Below are 26,868 nucleotides of genomic sequence, written 5' to 3' on the forward strand. Positions count from 1 at the left end.
GGGCTGGGGGATCTAGGGTGTTCCTTGTCAGGGGCAGTCCCCGAGTGCACAATGCCAGAGCTGCCCTTGCAGGCTGGCTGGAGCTGGAGCAGGCTGGGGGTCCTGGGGTACACCGTGCCAGGGCTGTCCTTGCAGGACAGCAAGCATGGGCTGGGAGGGAATCCCTGGGGGCACTGCACTGGGGCTGTATTGGTGGGATGACTGGGTTGGGTGCATGCTGGGAGTGGAGGGGGTAGTCTCAGAGTGCACTGTGCCAGAGCTATCTTGGGGGGGATGGCTGGAGCTGGTGTAGGCCAGGGGTCCAGGGTGCACTGGGGCAGCCCTAACTGGCGTGAGCTCCTGAACCCTGCCCCTGCCTGTGCTATCAAGGCAAGTGTAGAAAGTGGCACCATGCCTCTTACCCTGGACAGAGTTCCAGCAGTTACCTGCCAGTTTAGTGGATGCCCTAAGGTTAGTAAGTGGATTTGCTTTGCTTATAATCTAATTAGCCTTTAAGCTGCTGGTGTTTTTGTTTTTTGTTTTTTTTACTTTGCCTCAGGGTAGGGGAGTCTGGACTGGGACCCTCCCTATTGCAGGTCGCTGCCCTGGGGGTGTGTACCCATGATGACCACCTGTCTTTCCTAGTCTTTATGTGGTCCCTCTATTGTAGAGGCTGTTCAATCAGCCTTCAGTTCTTTAGGAGGGATTGCTCTATACGTAGGTGTATATAAAGCGTGTCAGTGGGAGGAGGTGAGTTTAGGGTCTTTCTCTGCTGCCGTCTTGGACACCTTCCTTAATTTTACTACTTTTAACCTTCATGCTTGCTTTGTAAGTGATCGAGCCACTAGCTTTGTTAATATTTTTCTGTGAGATTTTCAAAAATAATTATATCTCTACACCCAATGTGGGGCTTGAACTCACAACCCCAAGATCAAGAGTTGCACACTATTCTGAGCCAGCCAAGCACCGCTTTCCAGTGACATTTTTGCTTTAATATGCTTATTAGTGCCATTTCTTTTCAGCTTAAATAAGTCCCTTTAAAACCGTTATTGTAGGGCTGGTTTAGTGGTAATGAACTCCTTTAGCTTTTGCTTATCTGGAAAGCTTTTAATCTCTCCTTCGATTCTGAATGGTAATCTTGCTGGGCAGAGAATTCTTGGTTAGAAGTTTTTTCCCTTCTGAACTTCAAATAATGTCATGCCACTTCCTCCTGGTCAGTAAAGTTTCTGCTGAAAAATCGGATAGCTTTTATGGGGTTTTCCTTATATGTAACATGTTGTTTTTCTCCTGCTGCGCCTGATTCTCTAATTTCTATCATTTAAAAAAAAGATTTTATTCATTTATTTGAAAGAGAGAGAGAGCATGAGCAGGGGGTGGGAGTGGTGGAGGAGCAGAGGGAGACGGAAGAAGCAGGCTCTCTCATAAGCAAGGAGCCAGATGTGGGGCTCGATCCCAGGACCCTGGGATCATGACCTGAGCTGAAGGCAGACGCTTAACTGAGCCATCCAGGCACCCCTAATTTCTACCATTTTAATTATAAAATGTGTGTTAGTGTGGTTTTCTTTGGTTTATCCTGGACCGGGATGTCTGATTCCTAGATTAGAGAAGTTTTCAGCCAATATTTCTTCAAATACTTTTTCTGGCCCTTTCTGTTTTCCTCTGGGAGCTATATAACGTGAATACTACTCTGCTTGTAAGACCCAAAGGTCCCTTAAGGTATTTTCACTTTTCCTAATTATTTTGCGGCTTTGTCTGGGTGAGTTCCATCGCTCCTCCTCCAGCTCACAGATCTGNGCTGAACCCCTCTAGTGTATTTTTTTAGTTATAACTTCTGTTTGGTACTTTCTCATATATTCTTCTTGTTGAAGTTCTCACTGTGCTCATCCATTCTTCTCCCGAGTGTCCCTATGACCATTTTATCAGGTAGTTTGCAAATCCTTTTCATTTAGTTCTTTTCCTGAGGTCTGGTGCTTTTCTTTGGACATATTCTTCTATCCTCTAATTTTGCCTCTGTGTGTGTGTTTCTGGGTATTTAGTCAGTGACGTGTCTCAGTGTTGAAGGAGTGGCCTTTTGTAGGAGGTGTCCTGTGGAATGCAGAATGGATTTGCTTTGGTCTCTTCTGGTCCCACGTGAGCTGTGTGCTAGGCTGTGGCTGTGGTGCATGGGTGGGGGGCTGGCCCTTGGCCCGACTGTGGGGTGTCAGGACTACTGCAGTGTCTTTGGGTGGGGCTGTCAGTGGGGTGTAAGATTTAGAGGGAGAATTCCAAAATGGCCCACCAGTATGGGGGTTACCGAGGGAGACTGAGATACAGATGTGGCTCCCGCCAGCGTCTCAGTCCCCAGGGGGAATCTGTGGTGCTTGCCTCTTTGGCAGATGCTTTAAGCTTAGTAAATAGGTCTCCTTTACTGATGGTCTGTGTGATTTTAAAACTGGTGTTTTTGCACTGGCTTCTGGGTACAGTGAGTCTGTGCCTCAGCCCTTTAAGAGTGGGGTTTCCACTGTTTACAGTTTAATAGTTTTCCTGGACATAATCCCCACTGATTTTCAGAACCTGCTGTTTTGAGGGCTCATCTCGCCTGATCTCCTGTGGAGGATCTAAGGTTTGGGGTATCTGAGGTAGAGCTCAAATCTCTCCCTCCTCGGGGAGAAGTTCCATACCTTTGAGATCCCACACGACTGTACTTCCCCGTGGCCGATGTGTGTCCCCCCTTTTCCCACGAGGATGTTGTCCTTTCAGGCTTTGTTGTGGAGGCTCTGGTCACTCAATTTTCAGTTCCCTTTCAGAAGGAATTATTCCATACGTAGTTGTTGATTTGTTCTGTCCACTGGAGGAGATGAGGCCTGGCTCTTGTCACACTGCTATCTATCTTGAACCCAACTTTGTTCTGCCATTTCTTCTTTTTTGAAAGAAAGAGCATGTACGAGCCAGGAGAGGGGGAATGGGCAGAGGGAGGGAGAAAGAGAATCTTAAGCAGATTCCATGCTCAGCACGGAGCCCCATGTGGGGCTCGATCTCACGACCCCGAGATCACGACCTGAGCTGAAATAAAGAGTCACGCTTAACTGACCGAGCCACCCTGTCATTTCTTGAGTGTGGTGCTTTGGTTAAATTATTTATCACGCGAGTCTCAGCTTTTTTATCTGTACAAGAGGGTTGACTTTGAACTAATAAAACTGAATTGTGGCAACAAGGGCTCTAAATGTCCTTCGTGACTTTAAACCGAGAGCTAGCCAGCAGGCCTGTAGAACTTGTTTGGTAGGGCATTTATTGTTTGGTAGGGCAAATCTTACACTCAAATAGGTTTTGGGAGATGCCCTGTCCCGGATCTTTGTCCCTCCATAGCCCAGTGCAGCTTTCAGTCCTCCTGCAGCCTGACCCACCACTGTTCTGTCTTCCCGACAGCAGCAGGAGCTAAGTTCCTCCATGTTACCCAGCAGCTGGAGGGGACGAAGTAGGACAGACTCCTGAGTGCCCTCTGCCTGAGTTCTGTCTATTCTCTAAGCTTCAGGCAAACTGGAAAAAGTCCCAAAGGGCAAAGCATATGTTCTTAAAAAGGTGGAAGGAAGTATGGGACATTCCTTTGCTGAAGAAGCAAAACAAAATCAACAGGTCTGGTGAACTGATGCTGATAGACAGGGAGTCTCCCCAGGGAATGATGGGCATGGACGTCCACCTCTGCTCAGAAGGGGGCAGGCACAGGGGCTAAGCCAGTTAGAGAGGGGGTCCCTCCCTGGATGCATCAGGATCATCTCTGGTCTCCAGTGCCAGGCCCCAGAGAGGCCTCAGTCCTCAGTCACAGGTGGGGGAATGAGCTGTAGCTGGAAATTCTCATTCTGGAAGATGCTGTTGAAAGCGGGGCCACTCTGGGAGCCACTGAATGGCCTGTAGCTCTCACTGCTGCGATTCTGGGAGAGTTCTGTGAGGAGAGCCAGCTGCAAAAAAAGGGACACCCATCAGCCAAAGTGTGTGGGGCAGAGAATGTGCTGGGGGGGGGGGTTGGGAGGGGGTGTGGAACAGAGGTGGCGGATCCTCGATTCCCCTGCCTCAGGTACACAAGGGACAGTGCTACACGGCAGGGAGAGTGTAAAACTGGGTCTGGATCCCAGGTCTGCGTCTCACAAACAAGTAATGTGACTTCGGGCAAGTTCATTTCATTTCCAGGGCCCAGATTATTCTAATGCTGCTGCGACGGGAGTGGGTGCATCCCAGCCGGAACCCCCCCTGCTCTCCCCGGTGCACTTGCCCCGGACAGAGGTTCTCTGCGGATCTCATTCTACACTCTCCCTCCCAGTGAGTTCCTCTCAGGGCCAATGACCCGGAGTTACGACCCTGGCTCTGATGGCTCTTCCGTAACCGGGATCGCTCCACGCGGCCAGCCCCGACTTCAGCTGTGAGGAGCGAGCCGTCAGACGCAGCAGGGCCGTCATGTCTGGGTCAGGCCCTGGACCCCACGTTCGCAGGAACTTCTAATAGTGCAAGGAAATTGTAACGAGTGCGCTATGCTAGGTCCTTTACACGTGTACGATTTCTCATCTTCCCTAAGAACCCTCTGTGTACAAAACCCAGAGTCCCCAGACTTAACTTGCCCTAAGTCACGCAGTGGTGAGTGCTAGTGAAGGAGTCAGCCTCGGGGCCATGGGGCAATTTCTGCTCAGCCGAGCCAGCCCCGGTCCTGCCTTCCCGGTCTGTCCTCCGGCTGATCTAGCCGTTAAAAGGTTCTCTCTCCATCGCGGCAAGAACGGCACAAGCATCCACTTGTCACTTCCATTGAAAACTTACTACCCGTGATTGTGGGAACCGGAGAGACTGCCAAAGGGCCTCTCGGTTCAAAGTGCCAATTTACCTAAAGCAGTCCGGCCCCAGCGACGGCTCTAGGGCCCAGGTCCCAACACCAGCTCAGAAGCTCCACCTGCAAGTCCCCCAGCTGGCTACGGGCGCAGGGCAGGCGCGCGTTCACCTAGTCCCGCCCGGGCCTTGGCCCGCTCGAGCCCCATCTTTGCCGCTTCTCATCCTCTCTAACCCTCTCAGCTGCCATCAGCCTGTGAAGTTCTCCTAAGACCGACTCTGTACAAGACTAGGAACAGAACAGGCAACAGATGTTACATAAACTCAAAGTTCTTTCACATTCAGACCCTGTAACATTCTCTATCTCCTGAGAGGACCTTTCTGTTCTACTTCTGTAACTCTGTGGCCTGGAAATCCAGGAGTCTGGAATAATGGCCCAACAGTTTGAAGCAGAACTGCCCTAGAAGGCTCAGGAAGCCAGTCCCGGGGCAGGGCCTGGCTGAGAAGGGACGGAGGTGATGCCATTTCAACAAAGCTGCTGGACCCCATTCTGGAAGCCCCTGGAGAAGTTTCCTGGAATAAAAACCAACTCTCAAAGAGGGAACACCGTTATTCCTCAGGGCAGCCAAGCCCCCCAGGAAGTATTTGCACAGGAATAGGGAGTCCAGGCACAGAAGCAGAGCCGTGAGCTCAAGATGAGCGCCGAGAAAAGTCGGGCCTGGCTGGAACTCAGGCAGGACTGGGGGCGTGGAGAAGGTGTAGTCTGGACTCCACCTACAGGTGATGGGATGGCAGCAGCAGGGACAGAAGACCTGCAGGGGCCCTGTGAGAGAAAGCCACAGAAGGTACAGAGATGATGCCTCCGGGAGCTCCCTGGGGAGTCGTGGGGAGCAGAGGGGTGCTGCCAGGGTCCTGCTCTGGGGGGCCGGATGGGGTGCCACCTGCCGTCAGCAGGCGAGGAAGAACAGGTGGAGAGAATTATCGGGCACCCTCAGGATGTGCCTGGGGGACGCGCAGACGGACGTGGGGCAGGACTGCTGGCAGCTCTCCCGGGCTGTCCTCTTCTACAGTTCTGTACGGCTACCACTCATTTCAGCCCATGGCCCCCCTGCAATAAAGACCCATCTTGCCAGTCTCCACTGCAGTCAGGTGTGGTTACGTGTCTAAGTTCTGGACAAGGGAAGTGGTACATGCCACTTCTAGAATTGTCAGTAAGTAGAGGGCTTCTTTCCTCCCGTCCTCCTTTGCCTCCGCCTTGCTAGCCGGCATGCAGCTGTGACGGGGGAGGCCGGAGCAGCCCTGTTAAACCAGGCGAGGTGAGCCCTGTGCTAAGGATGGCAGCAGAGAGAAGCAAGCCGGAGACAGGCTCATGGCAGGTGCCCTGGGCTGCCTGTGTTTCCATTTCTGTCTTGGTTACCCCTGTCATTCAGCATTTGAGTTTCATGGCCAAAACACGTTCAGCCAGCGCAGATGTCTGGCGGGGTCTGGAGCTTCGGGCAGATGGGCCTGTCATTAGTATAAACAAAGGCCTGCAAAAGGGAGCACACACACAGCCGCCCTTCTGTGTCCTCAGCAAGTAAGGGACAGAGAGCTGGCCCTTCCTGTGTCCTCTGCCAAGTCCCCAGTGAGGACCAGACGACGCTGCACTTCCCAAACAGTAATTATAAATAGGGAATTAAAAATGTAAACCACCGCAAAAACATTACCCGGGAACTTCCTCGGTAGAGATGGCAAAGCTGATCAAACGCTTGGATTTGCTGTGGGTCCAGGACGGGTTCCGAGGCTGCCTGGAAATCAGAAACGAGAAGGTGAACACCACCCACGGGCAGCCTCCGCGCTTGGCCAACGCTGACACAGAACACGGTCTTCCTTGTGCCTCTCGGAGGGGATCCATGCTATCAACATTAATTAGAATTGGGCCCATCCTTCCGAAGCCCCCTGGTGCCACCCCCCAGGTTGACCTGTGTAAGGACCGGCTCCACTGTGGTCTAAGTTTCCCTATACAGGCTTCCCTCAGGGCTCCTTGAGCCCCTTTTGCCTTTACTGTGCAGAGCGGTTCACTCCATCCAGGCTTGCTGCCCATACCCATGACTGCAGCTGGCGGTCAAGATGCCCCTTCTTCATGGTGTCAGGGAGGGTGCACTATAAATACAAAATCACATCCTTTCCCGTTGTCGTGATAAAGCTGGCAGCCACCTAATGGCTTGCAAGGTTAGTCCACTGCTTTTTGGAAGAGGTGAAGTCTAACTTATTTCTACAACTGTCTTGCTTTGTCCCACCTGTTACTGTGGCGGACACGCTGATCTCGTGGTTCTAGGCTACTCTTGGTGGATCTGGTCCAACGCTCTTACCTAGAGGAAAGGAATGGGATCCTGGGGGAGGCAGCCATAGGCTTTGGAGTCTGATGTAAACTGGAATACCAGTGCTGACACTAACTTGCTAGGTGACCTTAGGTAAGTCACTTTTCTGAGCCTCAACTGCCTCACCTGTGGGAGAAGAAAATGCTTTCCTTATGGGGCCACTGAAAATTAAATTAGATGTGATACGTATTTAAAGGGTCGCTAGCATGCCCGGCACCTCGCAAGGGCTCCGTACATGCTAGCTTTTATGACTACAACTTAGAGCTACCCTTAAATGTTGCTTTCAGGCATTTTTATGCTTATGTTTAGAATTAGTCAAAAGAGGTCTTTGTTCTGTATTATGAACCTCTCTTGGCATGAATAAAAGCATCACTAAATACAGCCCGAATGTATCTGTAAAGGAGGATTTCAGTGTCCAAGGGTCTGGGCGGAGACAGGGGGCCACTCTGTGAGGAAGGTACAGACATGTCCACTTTTGTTTTCCCAAGAAGGATTCTGAACTTATAAAAAACATTACATAGAGGTTACATAAATTTGTCTTCCAGGAAGGACTTTGCTTCTTTTCCTCAAGGTTTTTACTATCCTTAGGGGAAACAACGTACTAAGAGCTCAGGGAGACTGGAAAGAAGCGCTACCCTTGAAACCACTCACGCTAGCCTAGCGGGGAGCTCCTTTACCACTTCACCTTCTGACCAGGCCAAAAGGATTTCCTTTAAGGTCCAGAAGGCAGCTATCAGGAGGCTCACATCTCATGCCCCTGGAACCCACGGTGGTGCCAACTCACTACGGTAATGCCTTAGTTCTTGACGCTCTCAGTGATGTGGGGATGGCCGAGGACAAGGCGGCTCAGCGGAAATCCCGAGAAAGGCAGTAAGATCTAAAACAGCCAGAAAAGAGACGACGGGACCCACAGAGGCTCCCCTTCTCATTCCGTTCCCTGTCTCTGGGTCTGCCAGACACATGGAGAGATCGTTCTCTGAGAATGTTTAAACTTGCCTTGACACTTTTTGAAGACACCTTTTCTCTGTAATTTGGTAAGAAAAACAACCATATTCTTGGAGATAAAGTGTGTGGAGTGTCACACTTCTGACAGATACTAAGTAAAATACACAGGGAAGAGCCAAGCTCGAGAAGATTGGAAAGTCTGAGAAATACTACACACCTAGCTCAAACAAAGCAAAAGAAGAAAAAATAATTACCTTCGAGAGACTTAACGGAAAACATGGTTTTGCCACCTGACTTCCCAAATCCCTTTAGTATTACTGGCATAAACTGGGGAGCGGGGTGGGTTAAGGACAAGGGTGATATTTGTCTTTTATCGGCCATTCAAAACCTGCCACAGGCCATATGACAGGGGCCCGGCCACCCCGATGTCACCTTCACTTATTCCCCAGTTACTCTGTGGTAGGGTTTCTCAAAGAAGGCAGGTTAATTACATAGAAGGTTTAAAACCAAATTAGCATATGATGAAGCAGCAAGAGCCAGAAAAGGTCTCTCCTTATAGAGGTACTTTTATAAAACAGCCCTTTGCCTTGAAGGGATATTGTAAGAAAAAAAATCTCATGAAATGTACTATTGTACTTGTTACAGAAATGTGGACGGTATCGGCCACTTAATGGTGACCCACTGACCTTGCTGAGAAAAGCTGTACTGGACCCAAACCTGCTAATAACTGTATTTTCTTTTTTGTTTGTATCACTAGGGAACTCAGGGCTAAATGTTAGTTACAGAGAACGAACAACAGCTTAGGACACAGTGGCAAACATTTATGTGTGCAATTATAACCCACTTTTATAATTAAGGTTTCCTCATTTACGTATTTCATCCTACTGGGTGTATTTTGGAAACCAACTCAAATCATTTTGGGAAAGTGAAGGTCAGGTCAGAAGTAGAAAATGCCACTGCTAAAAATAGAATGCTGCTTTCACCCCCCGGAAATACGACGTGGCAGATGAGTCTATTCTAGGCGTAGGATACGTGGCTCTGGCCCCCGGGAGTTTGCTCACTGAGGCAGAAAGTGCAGAACTCATGCTTTCTGACCCACCACTTCTCAGATCGGACTGTGCATAAGAACCCCGGGAGCTCTTGTTAAAATGCAGAGTCCGGGGAGCAGGTCTGGGGTGGGGTCTAAGGTGCTGGGCTTCTAACATGCTCGCGGGCAAGGGCGAGAATGCCAGTCGTCAGTCTGCACTTCGAGCACGCAGGCGCTACCCTGCGCTGCCAGAAAGGCTCAGGGTGGCGGGAGACTTCCTGTCCTGAGTCCTGTGGTAACGGGAAGCTCTCAGGTTGCGAGGTACTTTACTTCCTACTGATCCCACTGTACCAAATCAGCCATTCCGTTAGCATGTCCTCTTTCCTAAGGTGCCCACAGATCAGGGACGTTGGTTTTCAACACTTACTAGGTTCACATGCATCTTAACAACCCTTGGATATAATAAGAAAACGTAATAAGGATGCTCTGGCCATGTGGTTTATTTTGAATCTTAGGGAACTGCAAGCCCTGTACCTGTTTTACTGAATAAGGGAACATGATTGGGTAAATTGAGTCAGAGAAGGCTAGGAGACTTGCCTAATAGGAATAAAAATCCCATAACCAATTAAGAGTCATAAACAGGGTCTTTACCTTACAAATCCCAGTCCCCCTCTGCCAGGAGAACAATAGGTGAGCAGAGAGACACATACGCACACAGACCCATGATTTCACACATGACCTGCCCAGAGAAGTGTGCAGGGTGGCTTCTCAGGGTCTTATTCCTGTTAGGCCCTTAAACTCCTTGGAAATACTACAGGAAGGGGTTTCCAATGACGACGTCCTTCAGGAACTGAAAAGTGTGGTCACTGCACGGGTGGGAAGCACCTGAGGATTACAGGTCCCACTGCAGCATGCAAGCCACCATCCTGGGCCACCAGAGACTCGGCTAAGGAGCGGCTGCTGCGGCCACCCTGGAACCAGAAGCTGTAGGATGGACATGCCCTGTTCTGGGCTGGCCATACTGGCTCTGTGATCAAGTGAAGACAAGTCATTTGAGGCAAAATGGGTGAGCTATTTGTAGGCACACCTAGGACCGAGGAGATACTCACCTGTCTTGAAATCCTTCCTGGAATAAGACCATAGTTTTAAAAAGGAAGCATACAGGAAATGACGAATAATCACTGAGGCAGGGATTTCTGTACTCTTTTTCCATAGTTCTACAGGCTCAAAATGTGGGGTGGGGAGTCCGTGAGGGGAGGCACCGGGCCTCTGCGAAGTCAGCACGTCCACAGAAGACTCCCGGCCTGGACAGGCTCCTGCCCTATCACCCGCAGGCCTCGTGACCTCAGCTCCAGCTCTCTGGTTTAACAAATACCTCCGGGGTCCCTACTAGTATCGGGCCTGGGTACAAAGATGAACACAAGGAGCTTAATGTCCCAGAATCTGTGGGACATTAAAATCCTGCACGAAGATTTCACCTCCTCCAGGGCTGATAAGCAAAGCTTGAGAGGTTACTGAGAGAACCAGTAACCACATATTGCTTACTGGCCAGGGCAGGCCTTGTCTGCAACATGCTCTCCCAGCATCTACGTACACCATCAAAATCTCCCTGATACTACACATTTCTGGGCCCAGATCACACTCTTGCACACGAGACACGGAAGCCTCAGCTGTGGCCTGCTCTCCAGAATGCCTCCTGCGTGTGCCCTAGGCCTGTCAACAGCTCGGCTTCCACAGGCCCCGGGCGTCGCCGTTATGGGGCACTCACTACAGTGCGAGTCTCTGTTTATTGGCCTCGTCCGTTAGACCGTGGGCTCCCTGCTCAGCAGAACTGTATCTCCGTCACCCTTCTGTTCCCCGTGCTCTACAGCCAATGTTCCCACAACAGCTGAGGAATCACACAGCCTCGCTGATTTGGAACCATCCATCTTAGGGTCTGAGCAGGCAGCTGCTTGGTTCTCCTGGCCCAGTGAAATCGCTGGCATTTGTCTTCCTATTTTAAGAACTTGGACTTATAAAGATTCTTTGTGATTTCTGGCATGTTTGTCCTGTATTTCAGTGAAAATACCAATCTCCTTTTATTTAATTCACTTTTGGGGAGAGAATTATTTTTGTCAAAAATACAGGCACCACCCCTCTTAAGAAGAGAGACCAGGCAAGCGGGACTTGCAGTTAAAAGCCTCTTTCTGTTGCCCCCATACTTCCTAGTGCCCAGCCCGTCGTCTGGTGCAACCGCGGCCTGTGAGGGGGAGACCGGGCCTGCTCCCCAAGTGCCCGGGACGCGGCTGCAGTAAGAGCCTCCACTCTACAGCCGTCTGCCCGAGCCCAAACTGGCACCGCCGCTCACCAGATGACATGCGCAGGCAAGTTGCCTATTCTTTCTGAGCTAGGTGGTTTTTTTGCCTTTTGGAACAGGGGCTAAGAGGAGAGTGCGCCACAGGAAGAGGCCGAGAGGAGGAAGGGAAAGCCTCCGGCTCGTGGTAACTGGCCAGGACGCTGTGAGTCCTCACGTGGCGTGAGTTCCTGCAGGGGTCACACACGGAGTCAGTCGGGATGGGACATGGGTCCCGCATACCTAGTCCTCACGTGGCCGCCGAGAGGGAAAGAAAGGAGACCTCAAGCACAGTGCTGTCCACACTGGCAAACGTGGCAATGGAAGGGATGCTGAAGAGAGAGAACGGGGAGTGGGGGAAGCTTTAAGAACACAGGGCCTCTGTCTCTCTTGTTTCCCGGCACCCAGCGCAGGTGGGAATGGCTTATCTGCTCTCAGATGGAGGAAGGCACGGGAAGGGCAGGCGAGCAGATTTCCTCCTTGCTGCAAGTTCCCCGGAGCTTTCACGAGCCCTCTAGACACAGGAAGAACACAGGGCGCACGCTCTGAGAGCCCTGGGCTCATCTGGAGTCTGCCGCCACAGCCGAGCGCCTCTGGCCCGCTTGTTGAGCTTCTCTCAGTCCCTGTCTCTCTGTAAACTCTACGGAAGTGGGAGGACTGGAGATCACGTATGGGCCTGGCGCCTATGTGATGTTCCATACGCGGCAGCGATGACTGCCGTCTGTCATCTATACTCCCGGGAGAAGTGCCCTGGAACAGAGAACGGTGGGCTGGGACTCAGGAACCCTGAGCTCTAATCCTGTCGCAGCTCCCCGAGTCACCCGGGGCGGGGGGCGGGGGTCAGGGCACTCCCCCAGGTCTACACTCTGATCGAGCAAAAGGCAATGCCACCACCGGCCACTACCACTCAGGAAGGGCTCCCAGGAGGTAACAGGCATTTGAGAGCACGGAGGTTTCAAGTAAAAAAGTAACAGTTACCGAACTTACTCAGGGCTTTCACTGCGTAATCATATGCAAACTAGGGCAACCAAGTGCAGGGACTAGAGCGCCCGGCAGGAAGCCCATGACAGCCCTGAGGACGAAGAAGAGTCCGTCTGAGAAGCCGCACAGAGAAAGGGATTTGCCAAATCAGCGTCAGGCACAACATCAAAGTGGGAGCAACCAGATCCGACCGCAGTCGCGGTGGGGCAAATGCAGAAACGCGAAGCCCCCTGCCTAGTGTTCCCAGACCATCTAACCCAGCGGCCGGGAGCGGGTTACCAGGGATTTGCCCACCGGAAGGGAAGGGCAAACACACTCGAGGCTGTCTGCCACAGCACATTTTCTTCTTCCCACGTAAGGAAGTCTAGCGATAAAAGCTGAAAATGAAGTCGCGGCTGCACATCAGAGGGAGACTATGACAGCCCTGGAAGCGACCGCAGAGCGCTCCGAGCTCAAGCAAAGCCGGGGAGAAGGAGGTCCCGATGACGAGGAGAGCCCTGGGGCCATGGATGTCAGGCCAGCCCACCCCAAAGCTCTGACTCCCATGGGGTGGAAAGCAGAGCTGTCATGACAGCTGCTGGAAGGAAGAAAACCACCCAGGGCTTTCAGGATCCACAGACCTAACTAGCACGTCCAGCTTTGAGATAGGAAAGGCACGGGGATCAGCCACCGCCCCCCCGCAGGGCTGGAGTCCTAGGAACAGAGATGATGACAATGATAACGCCAGGGATCCTGAATCCGAAGGCTCCCACATCACCCGTGGAGACAGGGCGGTCACGGAATCTCTACGCTAAATAAGGTCCTGAAATCAAAACCCCAACGTTTCTTTCCCTCATCGTCTTTCCACAGGAGCAGGCCAAACCTAGTCTGCCAGAGACGTGGGACACTTCATATAATTCTGCAACAGAATTACTGTCTTTCCTGCATTCCAGGAACCTTCTTCTGCTGGCATTTTTGTAATTTGCTGGTGGGGCTGGAGCTGGAGTGGGATGAGTGGAAGGAGAACCAGATTTTCCCACTTTTCTCCCTTCGCCTCACTTTCAAAATTTTCTTTCTATCTGTTACAGGCCTCAGTCAGACTTTTGCCACTACCTAAGCTGTTTCAAACTAGAGGACCTTAATATTTTGGCTAAAATGAAACCCTGGCTTCAGAGATAAGAGGGAGGCGACACTTCCTTCCTTCCTGCAAACAGCAACCCCTTTCCTACAATTCCCCTCCACGCACACTTTGCTCCAGATGGAACCCTGACCTCTTACTCATCCTCCTCTCCGAATGCTTCCATTCTCTCAACAGGTCACAGTTAATAACGAATTAGGTAATGAAAGGGCAAGATAAGCAGGGATGTTGCTAAGCTGTCTGATGAGAGGAGGGAAACACCTGGCAGAACATCTGTTATGGAGATTTCACTGGAAGCAGTAACGACAGCTCCGGAGTGAGCAGCCCTCGGGCAGAGGGCGCCTGAGGTGGGAGATGGAGAGGACGAGTATCTGACTAGAAAATACCCAGAAAAACCAAGACCTTTAGTACCACAATTAAAAAGAAACAGTGACTTCATGGCACCAGGAAGAACATGCTGGATTAAGTGGGCTAAGATGTGAAACGAGTAACAGCCACCACTCCCGCAGCGGTTCGGTTACTGAGCAAGCAACCACTGCTGGCCAGCCCCTGCTCTGAGCACTGAGGGCTGAGCGCGCATTAGCTCATCTAATCGTCACAAACACCCTATGAGGGCCGCACTTCCGTCATCCTTATTTTACCGCTAAAGCAACCAAGGTCCTGGGGTGCAGTGCTGTGCGCAAGGTCACTCTGGGTGGTGGCAAAAGCCAGACCTGAGTTTGGGCTGTCTAGTTCCAGAGGTTCCTTTCACTTGCCTTGCTCCTGGCATCCATGTGGAAGAAGTCTGACAGAAAGTCACTTTTCAGGAACACAGAAGGTTGTGTCAGGAGCAGAGGAGGACTAGCTGCGGGTCAAGGTGCCTAAGCCATGCTCCTGGAACAAGGATGGCTTATCATCTCTTTCTGAGATCCTTCATGATTCTGCTTTCTAGTTAAAGAAACTCGTCCCATTGGGCCCATGAAGTCTTAATAAAAGGCTCTGGAGAGAGAACAGCTGATGAAGTGAGCTACAATGATTAGTGTCGTGCTTAAAAATACATTTTGGAGGACTGAGCTGAAGAAGCCCAGCGAGAGCTGGCAATACTAAGGACTAAAGCTAAGTTCTTAGAACAAATATCGAACCACAAAAGACCCCCAACAGCCAAAGTAATCTTAAAAAAGGAGAACAAAACTGGAGGTATCACAATCCCAGATTTCAAGATATATTACAAAGCTGTAGTCATCAAACAGTATGGTATTGGCACAAAAACAAATACATGGATCAGTGAACAGAACAGAGCCCAGAAATAAACCCATGATTATATGGTCTGTTAATCTTTGACAAAGAAGGCAACAGGAAAAATACAGTCTCTTCAACAAACTGTGTTAGGAAAACTGGACAGCAACATGCAAAAGAATGAAACTAGACCACTGTCTTACACCATACACAAAAATATACCCCAAATGAATTAAAGACCTAAATGTGAGAACTGAAATCATAAAAATCCTAGAAGAGAGACCAGACAGTAATTTCTCTGACATTGCCTGTAGCAACATTTTTCTAGATACGTCTCCTCGGGGAAGGGAAACAAAAGCAAAAATAAACTATTGGGACTACATCAAAATAAACAGCTTCTGCACAGCAAAGGAAACAATCAACAAAACTAAAGACAACTTAAGGAATGGCAGACATATCTGATATAAAAGGGTTAATATCCAAAATATATGAAGAATTTACACAACTCAACACCAAAAACCCAAATAATTCCACTGAAAAATGGGCAGAAGGCACAGATAGGCATTTCTACAAAGAAGATACACGTGGCCAACAGACATGAAAAGAGGCTCAACATCACTCATCATCAGGGCAATGCAAATCAAAACCCCAACAAGGTATCACTTCACACCTTTTCGAAGACTGAAATAAAAAAACCCAAGAAACAATGAATATTCACGAGGATGTAGACAAAAAGGAACCCTAATGTACTGTGGGTGGGAATGCAAACTGGTGCAGCCACTGTGGAACCATGGAGGTTCCTCAAAAAATTAAAAACAGAACTACCATATGATTTAGTAATGCCACTACTGGGTGTTTACCCAAAGAATATGAAAAACACTAATTCAAAAAGATATATGCACCCCTATGTTTACCACAGTATTACTTATAATAGCCAAATTATGGAAGCAACCCAAATGTCTATTAACAGACGAACGGATAAAGAACATACGGGGTGTGTGTGTGCGTGTGTGTCTGTATACACACACACAATGGAATATCATTTAGTCATAAAAAACAATGAAATCTTGCCATTTGCAGCATGAATGGATCTAGAGAGTATAACGCTAAGTGAAATAAGTCCGAGAAGAACAAATACTGTATGACTTCACTCATATGTAAAATTTAAGAAACAAAACAGATGAACAAAGAGAAAAAGAGACAAACCAAAAGCCAAATTCTTAAATACAGAGAACTGATGGTTACCAGAGGGGAGGTCGGGGGGATGGGTGACAAAGTTAAAGTGGATTAAAGAGTATAGTTATGATGAGCACTGAGTAATGTACAGAATTGCTGAATCACTATACCGTACACCTGAAACTAACACAACACGGTATGTTAACTACACTGGGTGGGGGGGAAGAACTAAAGCTAAGTTCTTCAGTGAGAGACCTCACACACAACACATAATGTGAAGACAGTTTGGTACATACACTAGTGATCATGAATATTTTCTGCCATCAGAGAAGAAATTCTGAACTTGGCTCTGACACTCATTAGTGACACTAATTAGTTGTGTCGATAGCCTTGATGTTAGTTAGTTGTCACCAACGTGCAACAGTGGGCTATAGGATTAGACCTACCTAATGGGTTAGTTTTCTCATGCCTCAATTAGAGACAATAAAGGCTCACGCACACATTGGGCTAATGTGTGCATTAAACATGAAAGTAGCTAGAATAAAGCCAGAGACCACTCCAGTTCCCTCACAAGAGCCTCACGAAGTAGGCTATGCAGGTATTTTCTCTACTGTTTAGACAAACGTAAGGCACTACGATGTATAAGGTATTATGGACTTCCCATGGGCCATCTGAGCTGCTCAGTGTGCTGGGAGCGCATGGACCTGAGGACCCCGCCCCCATCCATAATGTTAGTGCCATGTCACGCTGTGTCATTAAGTAAAGGAACACAGTAATTTTTGTTTGGCTTGTCTACCCATTTTCCTCCCTCACGAAATAATTGTCCCCAGATGGGTGTAAAGTCTCTGATACCCGTAATATTCTACCTGTCCATGCTTGGCCGCTCTTGCCTAATGTGCTTTAAAAGGCAACAACCTGGGGAAGACCTGTGGTGGCAACAATTAATAATCTCATTATACCTAAAAAATGGACTTTCAAAAACTTTCAGGCAACTGCAGAATGTAGTTTAAACTTTAAAAAATATCATTTCTTGGTCAAATGCATTAAAACCTCTCTATTATCTTGACAGGGATTATTGTTATTATTACAAAAGGTTGGTCATCAACTACCTCACGGACATGGGAAACTCTCCACAAACACATTAAAAAATAACTGATGGATGTTGTTGCCTCCGGTGTTCTGCAGCATTAGACACAGAAATAAAAAAAATGGTAGTCCTGGGAAATAAAATGGATGACAACTGGGCAGGGACCTCCACCTCCTTCCTTCCTGAGGGAACTGTCCTGTGCAAACTTAGGTTCCTGCATTGTGGTATATTATGGTCGTTCTTTTTTGTCAGGAAAGGAAGATTTTTAAAAATCTGGTAAGATTTATTTTATGGGAAGTGGAGTTACAAAGAAAGCTTCTTAGTGGGGTGGCATTTTTCTGTTGCTAGTCAGAAATCCTCCTTTGTCTTATCATTGACCTTATTAAAAAAAAAAAAGAAACAGGGAAAGCATTCCTTTCATATATGAAATTAAGGCTTGCTACCCTTTGATTATCTAACTGTTGCCTACTTAAGAACAAAGTCGAACAATTATCTTGATGGATGCCACTGTGGGCTAGCAATTATGACAAAGAGCTCTTCTGAGGGCAGGGTCCTTAATGATTTTCTATCAGAGCCATGACTGCTGAAACATTTCAGTTCTAGTATTCCTGCCCATCTTAACTACACAGACCTAAAAATGATTACCTGATAACAAGAGGAATTAGAGTCAAATGGAAAAGCAAGCTTAACCCTGAAATTAGCAAAACCCAATACAAGTTAACAATGTAATTACAAATCAAAAGAAAAAGAGAACTCATGCACTGTGGTTGTACTCTAGTTATTTTAGATGTCATTCGCTGTCCAAAGGAGAGAAAAGCTTTTGAACCATTTCTCTCTGTACAACGCGGCTGTTGGAAGGTAGAGGGCAGGAGGTGAAGTGATAATATGGAAAGTGAATGAAAGTAATAATTAAGCTATTCTTTACTGTACTTTAAAAAACTCCCCCCAAACTACAGAGACTTCCAAATCTTGCCATTACAAAATAATGGTACTGAACTAGACTAGCTCTCCCATGATAACATAAAACCAGCCAAAATATATATAGCTGTTGTTTTCTAACTTTGGACAAAAGGCAGAATGGGACTGTAATCCTCGACAGAAGGAAAACATTCAGAGTCCCATGATTTCCCTGGAATTCTATCTGGAGACACTTTCTGGATGAGAGCCCGAGTAGAGCATGGCAGTCTTGCTGAACTGAGGAATTAGAGATAGGAGTTTGCGGCTGGGCAGTGGGTACATCCGAAGAGCTGAAAATCTACATAGGAGTCTCCTTAAGTCTGTGGCCTAATACTCAGCTGCTCATATGTGGGCAAGACTCCAGAAGCCTGGCAGAGAACAGGTGCTGGGAGCTGTGAGTTAAGTCGAGTTTCTAGAGGTTGCAAAGTGCTGGAAGACATAGGAATACTAACCAGCGGAGTGCAAAGACCTTGATAAACACCCTGGGTATCCAATGAGACTACCCAAAAGCTATGTATTAGGAGCAGGTTATCACAGACCTGCCTGAACACAGCTTAAAAATAAGCCTCAAAAATATGTGACCGATTTAACAGTAAATTAATAGCCTGCCAGGACAAAACTCAGAAGTCTCTAAAAGAAGACAACAAAATCCAGATGCTCAACACAGCATCCACAATGCCTATCACACAATCAGAAGCTTCTAGATAGGTGGAGTAGGAAAACATGACTTATAACCAGGAAAGCAATAGATAAAAACAGACTAAGAGATGGCAGAGATACTGGGTTAGCAGACAAGAAATTTAAAGTATCTATTTTATAAATATGTTTTAAGATTTAAAGGATGGGCCTAATAAATGAACACATGAGGGAACCCCAGGAGAAACATGGGAACTATAAAAAGAACTAGATGATGAGGGGTTAGGAAATGAACCTATAGCACTGCAAGGTTCCTATATTTTATGTTAGGTAGTAAAATAGTAACTCTAATTAGATTGTGATAAGGTAAAGATGTATTCTGTTATCCCTATAGCTACCACTAAAAAAAAAGCAAAAAAAAAAAAAAAAAAAAAAAAAAAAAAGGAGATAGCTAAAAAAGCAAGAAGAATCAAAATCAATATTAAAAAACAGTCAACCCCAGAGAAGAGAGGGAAGAAGGAACAGAGGAGAATACAGGTAGGGAGGGTTGCTGGGTCCCGCAGGGCCTGTCCAGGACTGCGAGCCTGGGAGTGAACTACGCAGGCGTTTACACTCAGCACACAGGCCTCTGTATGCTCTTGTCAGGTTCCATGGCAGCCACTGCAGTCCTTACCAAGTCTTTCTGACATGACTACGTAAACCGTAAGGAATCAATAACCTGGGTACACATACAACTTTTTTCCTGGGAACCAAGGCGAATGTGAGGGACAAAAACTGAGGCAATGCAAATGTGGGTTTCACTGGGATGCTACAGTAACGATTTACGTATTTTCCCGTTTCAATAAATTATCATCTTTTAGGTAGTAGAGATTTCAAGAAGGTTTCATTCAAGATTCCTCTTCCCCAAATGCTTTAAGCTATTATTGAATTCTACTCAGATATATTTTCATTTTTTTCTGACACCCTCCATAATTCATTTTTGTCCTCTTCTGCTGTGTGCATATTGAAAGTTGCCTGAAGCAGCTGAGGAGCCAAGTGAGGTATAACCCATGTAAGAAAAACAACAAGTAACAACTTAGAAAGTCAGACCAGACACCAAAAACAATAATAGAAGGTAGTGTATGCCAAGTGTCAAATGATGAACGGGCAAGAACTGCGATAAGAATTCAGAGTAAGAGGTGATCAGCTCAAAGACATTTAAATTCATGATTGCAAACTGCACGCAGCCTCCCTGAGACTTCCCGAGTCTACTCACTCTGCCATATGCTTATTTCCTATCTTCTTCACCCCTCTCTTCAAATCCCCAACATTTCTCACCCCTCTCCACGTTGTCAATGGACTCCACGGATTTCTATGTCCTCAGTGACCTAAAACATGAGGACGGAGGGAACCTCCAAGAGCGCTCACCACCACACCTACAAGCTGCGTGCCCATGCACAGGGGCCTCGTTGTTCCTGGGGCACCGGAAAGGCCTCTGCATTTGCTGTTCCTTCTGCCTAGAACGCTCATTCCCCTCATGTCCCCATGGACTGCACCTTCACATTTTTTAGACAGAAAATATTACCTATCAACCTTCCATGATCACTCCGTATAAAACAGCAATCTCCCTTTTTATCTCCCTCATAATGCGTTTCTCCCATAGCCTTATCAAAATCTGAAATACCGGGGGCACCTGGGTGGCTCAGTTAGTTAAGTGTCTGACTCCTAATTTCAGCTCAGATCATGATTTCAGCGTCATGAGATTGAGCCCCATGTCAGACTCCAAGCTCTGAAGGGAGTCTGCTGGAGATTCTTTCCCTTTCCCTCTGCCCCTCCCCTGCTAAAATAAATCATTCAATCTTAAAAAAGAATGTGAGATACCATACCTTCATTTGTTTACTACCTACTCCCTGTCGCCAGAATGGGGACTCTGTGAAGGCAGAGACTGGCTTTGTTCCCTACAAGATCTCCTGCACTTAGACCCATGCCTGCTATGTAGTAAGTGCCTAATACATATGTTTTTGAATGAATTAAAGCAGAATTTGAATTGGAGGCTAAAAACGAGGCATCACAAAAGCAGACAGATGGACATGGGATTGGTCCTGTTTAGGAAATGAGAAACTTCTATTCACTAACGAAGAAAGGAAAGAAGAGGAAGATCACGTGTGGGCTGCTGGCGCATCCAAAGCAACTGTCAATCCAAACCAACCCGGACTTCACTTTGTTAGTGACAGGGCTCCACTGAAGTGTTCCCAGCACCAGAAGAGGTGCAGAATGAACTGGAGCCCAGAAGACAGAGACCGTGGCGTTGGCGAAGACTTTTGGAACAGCGGAGGTGCATACCGACTGGGGAATGACAACACGGTTGAGGTAAACAGGAAGCACAGAGGGCTTCTGGGAGCTAAGTGAGATGCAGAGAGAGGACACTGGAATTAGAGAATTTCTTCTTCCCAATGACTGCAGCCACATTTAGTATAATTTTCTCTTATATTGCTGTGAAGACAGATATGGACCGCCCCATTTAGTACCATAAAAAGGGAGTCTTAACGACTTAGTCAACAAATGAAAAAGTTAAGTGACTTAACCATGTAGAGAGGAGTCTCTCCTTTTAAGAATACGCTGTAATAGCTACCGTTAGAAATATTTCGCACAACACAGGGAGCTAGAACTTATTTATGGCACAAGAGAGGAACCAACGTAAGTCACAACTAGAATGCCCATAGGGGATGTAGGGAAAACAACCAACCACCAGCGACCCTCGGCAGCGGCTTCTGTCAGAGCGAACAGACTGTACTCAGCACCGGCTCGCATTTCATCTTCGTCTTTTCCTTTCCTTCTACTTTAACCAAAGACTTCTCGCTGTTTCTTGAACGGACTCAACCCCATATTCTGATACTATACGAAAGGCGTGTGAGCTTTCAGGGATGGCACATGACTTGATCTGGGAAAGCAGTCCAGACAGAAAGCTCTCCTCCGCAGTGACAGGACATCAGCCGCTGGAGAACAACACAGACAGGAGAGCGGCTCAAACCTTACCAAGCTCTGCTGTTTGGATTCTGTGACCTTTCCAAATAGGTGATCATTCAGCACAGTGCAATTAAGAATGGCCTACTGAGTTGTTTTCATGCAAAATAATAGGCTGCTAGCTGCTCTGTCAGACCTACTGAAGAGAAAAAAAGACCCCAGCCACGTATTGCAGGAAACGCCTAAGAGCTTCATTGGGAAACGCTGCTGGAAGGGAAAGGCCCATTTCTAACTTGAGCAATACTCTAAACTTCAGCAGGGTCCAAAATTCCAAGGAGATGGTAGACATGAGGACATTACTTCTTTTGGTAAGGGAGTTAGTTCCACATACTGAGAGGGCCCCAAGATGGAACAGAGAGCAACCACCAGCTCCGACGCCATCTCGCACACAGCCCTGTGGTGAGAAACTCTTACGATCTGACTCCACGTGAACACACGTCAGCTGCTCATGAAGGAGTGTCCTATTAGAAGCAGAAAAATCACACCCATTAGCTCTCAGTGAACACAGCCTGCTGACTAGTAAAGTAATGCTCTCTAGGTCTCTGTGGGGCTCTAGCCCTGGCTCCACTTTATACAAATATTCTATCAGTCAGCTGGATAAAGATAAAAGAGGCCAATGCATGGAATGAAAAAACTTGATTCCCAAAGGCGTAATCTGAAACAATACCAGAAAAGTCTTGCACATTTGGCTCTAGAAACCAACAGCAGTTACACAGGATGGGATCAGTAGCGTGTGTGAACAGAATCAGGAGTTTGCTAGCAACATGTTCACTGAGTCAACCGTGTGGAATGGCTGCTAAAAAAGCGAATGTGCTTTTGGTTTCATTTAGAGAACCTAGAATAAGGAAAGTGATGATCTCATTCTGCTCGAAACTGACCGGCCCTGAAGGAGCATGGCGGGAGCAGAAGAAATGGGGTACGATGGGGTAGGGGTGAGTGAGGCACGAACTGTGAATATTCGGCCTGCACAGGAGAAGATTAGGGGCCAGGGACTCGGGACTGCACCTACAGAAAGCACTGGGAAGGCTGCTATATAAAAAAGGAATTAGATAGCTTTCTGATGGCTTCCAGAGGGAGGGCCAGGATCGATAGGGAGAGAGGAGTCAACCAGAATAAGGAATAGCTTCCAAAGACGGAATGTCCTGCCTCAGGAGGCGGCTTTCACTCAGAGGCAGGACACTGCTTGTTAGAAATGGATGAGGAGAGAGATCAACGCCTATTAACATGACAGCATGAGATGCTCTGATGACCTCACCGCTGAAGCTATCGATCTCTATGGATTGATATAGATACATACACACACCCCCAAACCAACCTTTTATAGACCTTGGGAACTGTGCTAAGGGCAAATAGCAAATGAAGACATAACTATTTAAAAAAAAACGATGTAAATTCGGTAAGAAGGGCGAGTGTGTGTTACTGAACCAAGACTGCTCCCTCAAGCTCGTCTCTCCCAAGCTCCTAGTTAGAGGGCTTTCTTTTCAGTAGAAGCAGGACTTCAGCGTTGGTCCTCCTGCCTCCAGCTACCTGCTGCTGAGGAAGTCCTAAGCAAGCACAGTCAAGAAGTGGCGGGGGCTCCTTTCTTCCACCCAGACTCATGGAATACAGGCTTCATCCTGGACGCTGTCCACTAAAAAGCACAGGCTCTCTGAACACCCCTGCTCCAGACTGGGAGGCAGAGGTCCCACCACAAGAAAAGCCAAGAGGACCTCAGGCTGTTCCCTCTTCCAACAAGCATTCAAGTCCTAAGTGGGCATGTCATTCAGAGAGAAGCTTCACTTTGTACTTACCCCCAGCATGAGTCCTGGTTCAGAGATTATTCCTTGGGGGAGAAGGAGCCAGTAAAACAGGTCTTAATCTCTTCTCAAAGGAACTGATTTCAGTCGCAACTGAGTGTGGAGAAGTTTGAACCTAAGAGTATTCTTAAGAACAGTGAAGATTGTGGGGAAAAGCAACTGGGAGGAGATTCATGGATTTAATGTAGATACAGCCTACACCAGACCAGCTACTCTGTAGAAGAGAACTGAGGACAATGATAGTTGGGGGGGGGAGGGGAGTCCTAATAAGGAGGTCAAAACAAATACTAAAAACAGACCTCAGAAACTAGTCCTTCAAAGGAGTCACAATTTCACTGGATCAGTGTGTAGAGTAATTTATGCACCCAAGGCATTGTTGAAAACAAAGGAGCAATCAATAGAGTTTAACAGCTGGTCTGACCAAGGAAAAAGAGAAAGAGAGCCCTACCAATACCACTGCCATCCCTGGTGTCTGTGGGACACCCAAGGCTGTATCTCCCAAGGAGCAACATCAGAGGCTTAACACTTGGGGATGGGCAGGGGATAGACTTCATAAAATAACCCAGCCAGTCACTAAAAATAATAATAATAGTTTGGGCTGCAGCAGCCTGGAGTGGAGCAAATAAGAATAACTCCAGGAGTCGGGGATCAATGTGGAGTTGCTCCGTTACCTAAAATATCTTCTTTTTTTTTTTTTTTAAAGATTTTATTTATTTATTTGATAGAGATAGAGACAGCCAGCGAGAGAGGGAACACAAGCAGGGGGAGTGGGAGAGGAAGAAGCAGGCTCACAGCAGAGGAGCCCGATGTGGGGCTCGATCCCACAACGCCGGGACCACGCCCTGAGCCTAAGGCAGATGCCCAACCACTGTGCCACCCAGGCGCCCCTAAAATATCTACTTTCTAACCCAAAATTACAAGGCATATAAAGAAATAGGAAAGTGTGATCACATACTTGGAAAAAAGCAGGTAACACAATCTGCCTGAGAGAGTAACCAGATGTTAGATTTAACAGAAAGACTTTAAAATCGGCCATGATAAATATACTTAAGAACCAAAAAAAATCCCCTAAAAAAAACAACAACAATAAAAAAAACCATATACACACCCACCCACAGGAAATGGACAAAATGTAGGAAAGCATGATTTTAAAAGTAAAGGAAGGTATGATGGCAATGTTGCATCCCCAATACAGAATATCAATAAAGAGAAACAAATTACAAAAAAGGATCACATGGAAATTCTAGATCTGAACTGGCAGAAGAAATAATGAACTTGAAGATAAATGAACAGAGTACGCAAGCTGAAGAACAGGGGAAGAAAGAGTGAAGAAAACTGAACAGAGAAATGCAAGACACCATCAATACCACAACAAATACATACGGAAACAAGAAAATGAGAGGAGAGAGAATGGAGAAGACAAAATGTCGAAGAAATTATGGCTGAAGAATCACACATTTATTGAAAAGCAGTAACCTAGGGGCGCCTGCATGGCTCAGTTGGTTAAGTGTCTGCCTTTGGCTCAGGTCATGATCCTGGAGACCCGGGACTGAGCCCCACCTCAGGCTCCCTGTTCAGTGGGGAGTCTGCTTCTCCCTCTTCTCCTCCCCCCCATCCCTGCTCTTGTTCTCTCTCTCTCAATTGGATAAATACAAATCTTTAATTAAAAAAAGCAAAGCAAAGCAGTAACCTACCCATCCAGGAAGCTCAACAAACTCCACGCAGGATAAAGGCAAGAGACCCACAAATATCTCTTGTAAAAAGTAAAAATGCTGTTAAGTCAAAGGCTTGGAGAAAATCTTGAAAAGCAGCAAGAGAAAAATGACTAGTCCCTTATAAGGGAACCCCAATAAGATTAATAACCGAATTCTAGGCAGAAACAAGAGAGACCAGAAGACAACAGGATAGCACATTCAAAGTGTTCCAAGAAAAAAACTTGTCAATCAAAAATCTTATATCCAACAAGGAGATGAAAGAAATACTTTCCCAAGTAAACAAAAATGGAGAGAAGTTGTTGCTAACAGACTCACCTTATAAAAAAAAAATTAATGTTAAGTTCATTAGTCACTGTTCACAGTCACTAGTGGAAAGCAATTCAAATCCCTAAGAAAAACCAAAAGAGAACTGGTAAAAAAGAACTGGAAGGCAACTGTATAATACTATGTATATAATGTAATGTTGGCCTATAACATTCAGAAATGTAATATATGTATAATATATTTGCACAAAGGAGATGGGTAGGGACAAAGGTTTACTAGGCTAAGAAAGTGGCTACAGACAGTAAAGCAATAATTATCACAATGTATTGTTGGGTTTGTAACGTAAATAGATATACTATGTAGAAAAGTATCACAAAACGTGGGAAAAAGTAATAGAGCTAAATAGGAGTAACACTTATATATAACCCGAATTAAGCTAGTTTAAATCAGAAGCTGAATCAGAAGTAGTTAAGAAGTATAGGGCAAACCCTAGAGCACCACTAAAACAAAAAACAAAACCCAGAAAAAAACCCTCAAAAAGATTTAAAGACCTCACCAAAGAAGATAAACAGATGGTAAATAAGCATATGAAAAAATACTCAACACTGAACATCATTCAAGACACCACTAGTGGAATGGCTAAAATCCAAAAAACAAACAATATCAAATGCTGGCAAGGATGTAGGACAATAGGAACTCACATTCGCTGTGCGCGAGTGCACAAGTAGTACAGCCCCTCGGGAAGATAGTTTGGTAGCCTCTCAGAAAGCTGAACGTTCTTACCATACAATCCAGCAGGTGCTCCTTGGTATTTATCCAAACGAGCTGAAAACTTATGATCACATAAAACCCTGCACATGGATGTTTACAGTAGCTTTACTGACAACTGTTAAAACCTGGAAGCAACCAAGATGTCCTTTAGTAAGTGAAGGGACGAACAACAAACTGGTACATCCAGACAATGGCGTATCATTCAGAGCTAAAAAGAAATGAGATATCAAGCCACAAGAAGACAGGAGGAACCTCAGATGGGTATCACTGAGTAAGAGAAACCAATCTGCAAAGGCCACATACTGTCCAACTATATGACATTCTGGAAAAGGCAAAACTATGGAGATAGTTTTAGTTGCCAGAAGTTTGGGGGGTGGGAGGGAAGATGAATAAGTGAAGCACGGGATTTTTGGGGTAGTGTAACTATTCTGCATGATACTGTAATGGTGGCTACACTTCATTATACATTTGTCAGAACCCACAGAATGTATAACACAAGATGTGCCTCTAATGTAAACCACGGACTTACGCTAATAATGATGTATCTACGTTACATGCTCACCATTTGTAATAAATGTACCACAGGGATGCAAGATTTTAACAACAGGGAGAATGGAGGGGGAAATGTACGGGAACTGTACTTTCTGCTCAATTTTTTTGTAAGCCTAAAACTTCTCTAAAAGAATAGTCCACGAATGGGGTGCCTGGGTGGCTCCGTC

At 46.9% G+C, this 26,868-nt stretch overlaps 1 protein-coding gene across 1 annotated transcript in view; it reads right to left on the reverse strand.

Moving 5' to 3' along the window:
- Window positions 1–3,230: 3,230 nt before the first annotated feature.
- VPS8 (VPS8 subunit of CORVET complex) overlaps window positions 3,231–26,868 on the reverse strand; it is a 246,405-nt gene continuing 222,767 nt past the window's right edge. Inside the window, exons 46-47 of the mRNA XM_008705231.2 lie at window positions 6,474–6,554; window positions 3,231–3,914 (exon numbers count right to left, since the gene is read on the reverse strand). Coding sequence (XP_008703453.1) covers window positions 3,765–3,914; window positions 6,474–6,554 — 231 coding nt within the window. The 3' untranslated portion in view covers window positions 3,231–3,764. The remainder of the gene's footprint in view (window positions 3,915–6,473; window positions 6,555–26,868) is intronic.

Source organism: Ursus maritimus, unplaced genomic scaffold (assembly GCF_017311325.1).
Source record: "Ursus maritimus isolate PB19 unplaced genomic scaffold, ASM1731132v1 scaffold_4, whole genome shotgun sequence".
Taxonomy (NCBI): Eukaryota; Metazoa; Chordata; class Mammalia; order Carnivora; family Ursidae; genus Ursus; species Ursus maritimus.